Source organism: Haliotis rufescens, unplaced genomic scaffold (assembly GCF_023055435.1).
Source record: "Haliotis rufescens isolate VD_foot unplaced genomic scaffold, xgHalRufe1.0.p SCAF_110, whole genome shotgun sequence".
Taxonomy (NCBI): domain Eukaryota; kingdom Metazoa; phylum Mollusca; class Gastropoda; order Lepetellida; family Haliotidae; genus Haliotis; species Haliotis rufescens.
This window is the reverse complement of record NW_025963792.1, coordinates 330279-340690: the sequence shown is the minus strand read 5'-3', so window position 1 is coordinate 340690 and position 10412 is coordinate 330279. Positions and strand designations below refer to the sequence as shown.

Sequence of the window (10412 nt, the reverse complement as noted above, 5' to 3'; positions counted from 1 at the left end):
AATGGCCCTCACAGAGTTGCACTGACTACCAGTGACGCAGCGATCATGTCCAAACTGCTGTGTACAATTCGCTCAGTGGTCTGGGTCTGTACCAGAACTCAGAGGGTCCTATACCACCCCGAATATGTGCACACCGATCGGCAAGTCAACAGCTGATGAGAGCGCCACAAGCCCTAAAGTCAAAGTATGGACACAAAACTGTCTACCGAACTCTCACTGTTCCATGGAACGAGCTTCAAATGAATGTCAGGAGATCTGAGGATTTCAAGATCATATACCTTATACCCCCAAGACCATCCTATTAAAAAGAACACACGTCTGAGCACCCATGAGCAAGGCTTCTATCTGGATAAGATGCACTTAAGTTTAATTCCTTAGTTTATTATGTTGTTTACCACCGTGTCTTCCCGTGGTTCCAATGGCAGTAATTGTGAACGTGTAATTTGAGCCCTTTGTGTTGGGGGTTATTCATGTATCATTGTGTAAACTAGCGAACATTCCGTGAATGAGCCTGTTCAGGAAAGTCATTTCTTAATGCTTACCCTCCTTTACTCCTGTATGACCTATTTGTTACAAAAGTATATTCACAACAATTCCACTTTTAGTTCTAGAGTAATGAATCATCCAAGTCTCCTATGAGCGTACTAATTACGCAGGTGTTAGAAATTATTGTTCACGGCACTGGTATCATCAGTTTCAAAACGTGACTCCTAAATACATGTTCCTGATATAGTTGTACAACCGACTCTGCTTTTTAGTTTCTGATGAATATGGAAAGGGGTTTGTTGCTTTTAATAAAAAGGTTCATCTGTTGTATTGCGAAACCACAATGCAAACACAATCACTTCGCCATTTCAAGAAAACCTCAACACTAACTCAAGTCACACAGTATAATTTGATCTAATATTTTGTGCTGTAAGTTAAATGCTAACCTTTACTTGAAAATGATCTGGTCAAGATCTCTCATGTTACTATGTTTACATTTAGAACTTTGCTAACTCGATGAAACAGTTATTTAATGTAGCAACGTGAAGTGTGAAGTATGAACGCAGCTAAATTACACAATTAACTCTTCACCTTTTCTCACCTTGAAGACAAGAGAAGAAAGTCATCTGCAGTGTATGCGGAACTAACTACCGCGACGAAATAATACTTGTATCCCTAGAAATGTAACTGATGTGTTTTTTAAGTCCATGTTACATGACATTTTGACAAACATATATTAAGAATAATAACTCTAAAAAAGGGTTTACCTTGAGGGTTAACTGTCAATAGGTTTATCTCAAAGGACTTTGATACATCTGTTATCGTAATGCACTTCAACAACCAACTCATGTGTAATGAATCTTCTGATAAGGAAAAAGGGTCCCTTTGGGAAGCATATAAAATGAAACCCAAGCTTATAGTGTCTGTAGCATCGACAGAGTCTCCAGAAACGACAAGAATGGTGCACCTGGGCTTCTGGCTGCCTCTACTAGCCTTCCCCATGGTGGGGGCAGTTCTTCAAACGATTCAACTCCGACAAACTATCATAGCGAACTGTGATCTTATTTTTGCCGTTACATCAAATCCGCTCTGCTTAAACAATGCCTTTATTAACGTATGTTCCAACTTTTTCGTCATGGCTGAAATCTGCAGGTGGACCCGATGTAATTTTATTCCACAGTACCCCGACACCAATTTGCTAGAGGTGGTTGAGTTCTCGGACATAGCTGGTTATCAACAACTGGTGAACTTTTGTGGCACCAACAACGTTCCATTGTGTCAGTTTGCAAGGACCATGCTCCTACTAGCTCAACAATGTAATTCAGGTAAACTGTTTTTTATTGTTCGCAGATTGTTTCGTAAGCATACCATATCAAATCTGGTATATACGTAAAGTGACCTTGAGAAGATAAGTTAGTTCACGGAAATAATGTTCCAGAATATTCTGCATCTTCAAGTGTAAATCAAATATTCAAAACTGGCATATTAAGCACGTATCAAAAATGTTAGTTCTGAATATATATCTGATTAAATATTTGCATTTCATAATCTTTCCAAGAATGGAGCTGTTTGTATCTTGTACAGAATGTTTCACTATATGTTTCTTATGGCATTATTGTGTCATTATTGTCCACATGTTGTTCAATCCAAACTGAACATTTAGTTGCAGCATGCCCTCAGACAGGAGCAATCCTCTGTGTTCCGCCTGGTCTGTGTACCCCACTTTCCCAGATCCCCAACCGATCCTGCCCAATAGCTGGGACTGAGTGCTGCATAGTAAGTCTATGTACTGCGTGTATACTTAATGTAATGGGTCTCTGTGCAGTGCTGGGGCTCACAAGGGTGTCATTATCTTACCAGCGTGGACTTGGTCATTACTTTGTGAGCACCATGTCCATGCTTGTAGTATACGTCTGAATAAAAGCGACAAAGCCCTTTCTATATTCCAAAGAAATCTCGAGTAGAGTCGATTGTAAGATTCCGACTTTATCACGAGCACGCGTATATGATTCACTTTCAAATAGTGATGAAACCGTGTGTTCGCGAAAAAGCTGAGCGTATCCTGCCCTACCGGTGGTAACCGTCTTAAACACCCAAAGGCATGTCGCTTGTTCACCTGAAAAAAATATGGCAATATTGCATCGGACATCAATTTTGTAATCTTGATCGAACAAACTTGTGTCGATCTTTGAAATATTCGTTGAAAGATCATACTCAATTGAACCTCAAAGTTCGTGAAATATAGACTGCTGCTGGAATATTGCTCGTCATTGCTCGTCATAAGGGGAAAGTCGAAGTCATCGAAGTCCTTTTTACATATATGTGTATGATTTTGTGTAAATTCATGTATGAACAACTTAGGTATCATTAACTATCTGCGTCCTCTTACAGGTGCTACCCACAACTGCCATGACCACTACCACGCCAACAACCACTACCACGCCAACAACCACTACCATGATCACTACCACGCCAACAACTACTACCATGATCACTACCACGCCAACAACCACTACCACGCCAACAACCACTACCATGATCACTACCACGCCAACAACTACTACCATGATCACTACCACGCCAACAACCACTACCACGCCAACAACTACTACCATGATCACTACCACGCCAACAACTAGTACCGCGACACCAACCAGTACGTTAGATTAATGAGTGGAACTACATGATATTGCAACTCATAACATTTTAACCGCCATTCAGTGGGATCACTGCAATGTTTAGTGGGCGAGTCACCGCGAACTCCCCAACTCGCTGGTCAAACGTGCGGCCCTAAGATCTACCCCTTAGGTGTGCCAGAAACGTGATTGCGGCTCGAATTCCAGATTCGCCCTCATTATAGGCTTTCAGCACCATCCCAGTACACGTACTGAACGCGACGTTAAACCCAGCATCAATAAATAGCATCAATAAAACATAATTATATCAAAACCCGGGATGGTGGCGTCAATTCCGCGTTTGGGGAAACATTTTTGCAGGACTTGCAATAAGGCAGCTGGATTTGTTTTGTTCTGAAGCATAATATGTTGTGGGTCCGAATAACACATGCAAGCCTCCACCGTTCAGAGAAGAGCTTGGCTGTTTTCAAACTTTGACTGAACAACTTTGCTGTCTCAAACATACATCCCTAAGGCATATGTTTTACTTCAGATAAACGCGTGTTGCTTTTTGACGCAGTGGAATCGAGCTTGGTTATTGTTTACGATGTATATTGTGATGCTTTCTTGTTTTGTTTCAGTAACATGTAACGCCCCGGGGGCTGTAATCGGCTGTTTTGTTGCGTGTCCTCCCACAAACCAGCTTCCGGGTGCAACCTGTCCTGGATCCCTAATTTGTTGTGTAAGTACAGATGGTTGTGCTTCGTTTGTATGTTGTTTGAATCCGCACTCAGCAATATTCCAGCAATATGACGCCGGTCTGTAAATAATAGAGTATGGACCAGACAGTCCACTGATTGACATCATGAGCGTCGATGTACGTCAGAATCAGTTCGATGCTCTACCAGATATTTGGAACATGGTCAAATAAATAAACTTTAACAGCATGTCAAATCTTAATTTGGTATAAACTTATGCATCAAATTTTCAAAGCATTTCATTCACACAAACACTCTTATACAGAAGGAGCGTGCGTGCGTGCGTGCGTGTATTTAACGCCGACCTCAGCAGTAGACCAGCCATTTAACAGCAGCCTGCAAATACTCGGGTCTAGACCAGACACACCAGTTATTGCCACACACAGTTTACGATTTTTCAGCTCTTGGCCTTGATGGAAAATGTAATTTATGGTTCTGTTAAATATTTTATTTCTGTTTAATAGTCCACTATTCCATACAGTAACATATCACAAATATGATGTATACGTCAACAATTCCGTCATATATAAAATACTAACGTGGATTTTCTTCTCTTTGCAGCTGATCTGAATACAACCAGGATAGACTGTTTTGTATATACGTTTCCTCTTCTGTCAGTATAACTGTACATATATGTTGTTGGTGAAATAAATAATGTTTAACTCCCTGATGTTGCTACTGGGATGTTTTTGGTGCTTCCAGTGACCGTATGGGCTCAGATTTCATATTCTTCCTGATCAGACATATTGACGCGGTTCGTAAGGAATGTGATATTATAAACAAGTGAGGTGAGGGGAGGTGAAATGGGATTTTACGTCACGTCCAAGATTATTGCACTTATATAGCGACGTGCATGTACGTGTGTGTGTTTGTGTGGCATGGCTGCTTCTACTAGACTAGTACAAGCAGCCACACACACACATACGCGTGCTTCCACGTCGCTATATATAAGTGCAATAATCTTGGACGCGACGTTAAACCCAATTTCACCTCACCTTATATTGTGTAGTACGAAATATATTCTACTCCTTATTTCCAGCCGCCCAGTTAGCAATAAAACAAAGGCCATACAAAACATGAACCAATGGTACGTGTACTAGAAAGTACTGGAATCCTTACTTTACTAAGAAAGTGTTATCCCAAATATAACATTAGTTACAAGTGACCAGCTTCTAAATGGCATTGTGTGTTCATAGCTTTCGGGCAAGAACGTAATCTAAACTACCAGTTGTTGGACCATTTTCTGTGGAAGTCTCGGTGGCTGTGTGGGTTAGACCGCTTACTTTGTGTGCTGGCGATTCGATTCAGTGCCAGAATCTGTGGGTTCGAATCCCGGGTGGAACTCAACCCCCCAAAAGTACAAGAATCTGTAATTTACTAAGGAAGTGTTGTCCCAAATATAACATTTTTGACGATGATTGGATTCACACACTCATAAGGGACGCAACGTATATTTTAGTCGATTTCAGTGAAAGCATAGACGGATGAAGTATTTTTATAACTGAATGATGACTAATATATTCTAGATTACCGTACGTTCTATCTAGCGGAACGCCCAGCATGAGGTAGTATTAAAGTGAGTGAGTGAGTATGGTTTTACGCCGCTTTTAGCAATATTCCAGCAATATCACGGCGGGGGACACCAGAAATGGGCTTCACACATTGTAACCATGTCGGGAATCGAACCCGGGTCTTCGGCGTGACGAGCGAACGCTTTAACCACTAGGCTACCCGACCGCCCCAGGTAGTATTAGAACGAAAACCCACCTCGCCGCTGTGGTCCGGTGATACGCATTATTTCATTTGGCAGCGTAATTACTTTCAAAGATAATATTTTCCTGGAACCAACAATAGGACTAAACCGGTGAAGGAGTTCTTCGTTAACAGGTTAAGCATACGACCATCGTGTTCACCCTTGTTTCGAACGCTTTGTTTAAGTTGACACAAGCACCCGAAGCACTTTAGATATCACAGCTTAATAATAATAGTAAAAATTAACATGTCAAAGTAAAAAGTCAAAATTACTGCTTGGGGATACCTTTTAATCTTGAAATGCAATTTTTGCATTAAATTTCCAAACTGCCTATAGTCATGTCACGAGGAATGTTTAAACCGTCATTAGCGCACATTCCACCTGATGAATCACATGCAGGATATCCTGGTAGTTGTGGGCTTAAAAAGAACATTTGAATGCTCGGCAACATTTAACTGGCTGTAATGTTTATTCATCAAGACGAATAGCATTAACCTCATGTTACAAGGCTTTTAAGACCCGACACATTTACGTCGAATGACATTACCGCCTTGACATTAACAACCCAAAATCTTTCAAATGGACAGCGCGCCTGGTTTTTTTTAAATTTAAGAAAGCCATTTTGGACAGTTTGTTAAATAAACAATCTTTTATTAAAAAAGCATGTCAGATAGAAGGAAAAGAACCGTACGGAAAATGGACACGATTACCACCTGAGATTTGCCGTCTCATGCCCTTTACCTCCTGAAACTTTAACGTCTAATGACGTTCTCCCACCTAAAATGTTAACATCTAATAGCGTTCTGCTTCCTGATACCAATGTCGAATGATATTCTGCCAACTGAAACTTTAACGTCTAATGACGTCCTACCGCTGAAACGTTGATGTTGAATGACGATTAGCACCTAAAACATTTACGAATGACATTCTACAACATCAATCTTCAACGTCTAATGACGGTTACCACTTGGTCATTTTACGTCTAATGACGATTAGAAGCACCTAAGATTTGAACGTCTCATGACTATTGCCTCCGGAAACTGTAACGTCTAATAAGGTTCTACCACCTAAGACTTGAACGCCTCATGACGATTACCTCCGGAAACTTGAACGTCTAATAAGGTTCTACCACCTAAGACTTGAACGCCTCATGACGATTACCTCCGGAAACTTTTACGTCTAATAAGGTTCTACCACCTAAGACTTGAACGCCTCATGACTATTACCTCCGGAAACTTTAACGTCTTATGACGTTCTACCACCTAAGACTTGAACGCCTCATGACTATTACCTCCGGACAAACTTTAACTAAGAGGGGCACATTCAGTGAGCCAGCTAGCTAATTCCCCTTGTCACATGGTAGGAACAAAGGGGCACATTCAGTGAACCAGCTAGCCAATTCCCCTAGTCACCTGCCAAGGGAAGAGGGGCACATTCGGCGAGCCAGCTAGCTAATTCCCCTTGTCACCTGGCAGGGGAAGAGGGGCACATTCAGTGAACCAGCTAGCTAATTCCCCTCGTCACATGGCAGGGGAAGAGGGGCACATTCAGTGAACCAGCCAGCTAATTCCCCTTGTCACATGGTCGGAACAGAGGGGCACATTCAGTGAACCAGCTAGCTAATTCCCCTAGTCACCTGGCAGGGGAAGAGGGGCGCATTCAGTGAACCAGCTAGCTAATTCCCCTTGTCACCTGGCAGGGGAAGAGGGGCACATTCGGTGAACCAGCTAGCTAATTCCCCTTGTCACATGGTCGGAACAGAGGGGCACATTCAGTGAACCAGCTAGCTAATTCCCCTAGTCACCTGGCAGGGGAAGAGGGGCACATTCAGTGAGCCAGCCAACTATTTCCCCTTGTCACATGGTCGGAACAGAGGGGCACATTCAGTGAACCAGCTAGCTAATTCCCCTTGTCACATGGTCGGAACAGAGGGGCACATTCAGTGAGCCAGCTAGCTAATTCTCCTTGTCACATGGTCGGAACAGAGAGGCGCATTCAGTGAGCCAGCCAGCTAATTCCCCTTGTCAAATGATACGTACCCCAAGATCATTTTTATTTGTTTGATGAGTAGATAATCTAAACTCAACTCCTTCAACTGATCATACGGTATGACAATTAAGCTTATCCATAGTTTATATAGTTAATCTCATGCTTATTGAACCTGTGCTGAAAGTAAGGTAATTTAGGTTAATTAAACGAAATTGTAACATATATACTCCCTAAACTGTGAGTCCCCTATCCCTACTCAGTACTTTAATCTAATTAGGACTGATCCATTACACCTGTAGGTATATTCCCTCTTTGCCTAAATAAACATGTCTAACAATTGGGACGTCTAACAAATGGGACGTCTAACTAATGGGATATAACCATCGAGAAAGTCTTCCAGGGTGACATTCAGTCATCTTTGACCGCTCAGCATCGCAATGCTTGGTGAATCTAGCAACAGCATCCAAAGTAGGCGTGGCTTCCGGAACTTGAAGACTTTTTGTCCACACTTCACTACTTTTGAGGTACAATCGATCTTTCTGCAAAGATTTAAACGACTTCAAAAGTTCTTTGATGTAGGTGACATGTGGATGATATTTCCAAATTTGACGCATCACTTTCAACAAGTGTTATGGTGAACATATTGAGGACTTTTCCAGATTTGACGCATGCGTTCCCAATTTTGACTTGTCATGTTCCCGTGTTTTTTAGGGTGAACAATAGACTTGCCGTTGCATGTGTTTGTGACGAGTGCCACCGGTGAGGTAGGATAGCTAACCTTTTCGCGAACCCCTGGTATCATCACTATATGATTATGATTCATAAACACATGCTCATGATCCAAGGCGGTACCGTGCAATCGAAAAAAGCAGAGATTTCTTGTGGCTTTGAAAAGGGTTCTGTCGGAACTGTGAATTCATGACTGTCTGTATGAGACAGATCTTTATTTTTTTCTTAACAGTTTGACCGAATCTTGTATGATTGTATATGTAATTCTATATCACGCACACATTGTAATCTAGACTTGACAAAGTCCTAAAATCTCTTGTCCCCGTTAACACCAGTGATAACACAATGTAGATGTTATTACATGTAGAGTAGATAAACATGTGATAACGATTGTGATGTTGCGACACACTGTACGTGTCAGTCAAAACAGATATGATTCATAGGACAATTGCCCAATACTCAACAATCGTTACACAATGATTGTTTTCTTTCATTCATGGATGGTTACATGCTGGCGATTATTATCGTTCTGTGTGATTGTTTTGTTTCCACAGTGGTTGTTGCTACGTAGCCCAGTGGTTTCAGTGTAAGGTCGCTGAAAGCAGCGTACTGACCCTACCCATGCAGTTATCATCATCGTTAACATCGTATAGAAATCATCGTCTCCATTATAAAAATAATGATAAGAATAATAATCATCGACATACTTATTTTCATGATAATAAACACCATTTATGTCCTTATGTTTCGTAATCGTAGCCTATACCCTAACGTTGCCCAAGTAAGGGTCACTTATAGCACACAATGTGTAGAGTTGCCGTTCGGTATTAATGCCGTATTCATGGGTACTTACGTCCACTCACTCACTCACCCACCCACCCATTCACTCACTCACTCACTCACTCACCCATTCATTCACTCACTCACTCACTCACCAATTCACTCACTCACTCACTCGTGAATGAATGACGGCTAATTAGTGGAGCACAGCAGGATGGTCAAAATATGTCAAAACGGATTATTTTGAAACTTTTGGAGGAACGTTGTCTCTTCTATTATAACATGAGCAAGTTTGATCAGATAGGTATTTCTCCTTAAAAGCAGATTTATTGTGCTTCGTGTGATTAACTACGGACTTCTAACAAACGTCACTTACTCGCCATATACACCACGACCGCCTCCGTGGTCTATTGGGGGAGCGGAAGGTCCGGGGTTCGATCCCCGGCCGTGTCGTACCATAAGACGTTAAAAGATGGTACTTGTTGTTACCCTGTCTGGTGCCCAGCATTAAGGGACTAAAAGAAGGACTGGTCGGCTCGGAGTCAGTATACTGTGTCTGAGTGGCGTATTCATGTTAAACTGCGGCATGGTATCTCAGTGAGCTAGCACTATAAATCGGCATTAGTCCGGACTAATACAAGCAGTCACACACACACATACACGTTCATGCACGTCGCTATTTTAGCGCAATAATCTTGGACGCGACGTTAAACCCAATTTCACCTCACCTCACCTCCTCAATAGACCAGAATTGATAAAAATAAATCTTATTACACATTTCAGCCATTTTCACGTACTTGATGTCGTTAAAATTCCAGAATATAAGCAGAAAATAAACAAATATGTTGTAATTTAGTTTGCATTACAAACAGGACTGTTGATGTTGTAAATATTTTCGTAACATACGAATTTCAGATGGCACAAACTGAACATTATCATGCGTACTGGAACTTTCCAATCCGTGTGTGCTCAAGGGAAAACCCAGATAGCTATTTATAGTATTTTATGTTTAATACTTACCACGTGGTTTCCAGGATGATCCACGGCGGTGGTGGTTTCTCCAGTGGGGTTGGAGGGGGGTTCAGTGGAGGAGGGTTAGGGGAAGTACACCTCCATCACCACTCAGAGGTGGGCTGCGGCGGCTGTGACTACTGCTTCTTCACCAACATCGCCAGTATCCTTCTCTGCATCAGGAAGATGTCCCGCTACCTCCGGATTGCCCGTCTCAGCTAGCTTATTCCCTTCGCCGCATGTTCGCGCAAGAGGGGCTAATTCACTTAATCAAGTCCCCTCCTCACTCAG

At 41.9% G+C, this 10412-nt stretch overlaps 1 protein-coding gene across 1 annotated transcript; it reads left to right on the top strand.

Moving 5' to 3' along the window:
* Positions 1-1397: 1397 nt before the first annotated feature.
* On the top strand, positions 1398-4526 carry LOC124144057 (hepatitis A virus cellular receptor 1-like). Its single transcript, XM_046513297.2, has 5 exons — positions 1398-1811; positions 2150-2262; positions 2878-3142; positions 3743-3843; positions 4421-4526. Exons 1-5 carry the CDS (start codon positions 1445-1447, stop codon positions 4427-4429), a joined length of 855 nt encoding a protein of 284 aa, XP_046369253.2. The 5' UTR covers positions 1398-1444; the 3' UTR covers positions 4430-4526.
* The last annotated feature ends 5886 nt before the right edge of the window (positions 4527-10412 follow it).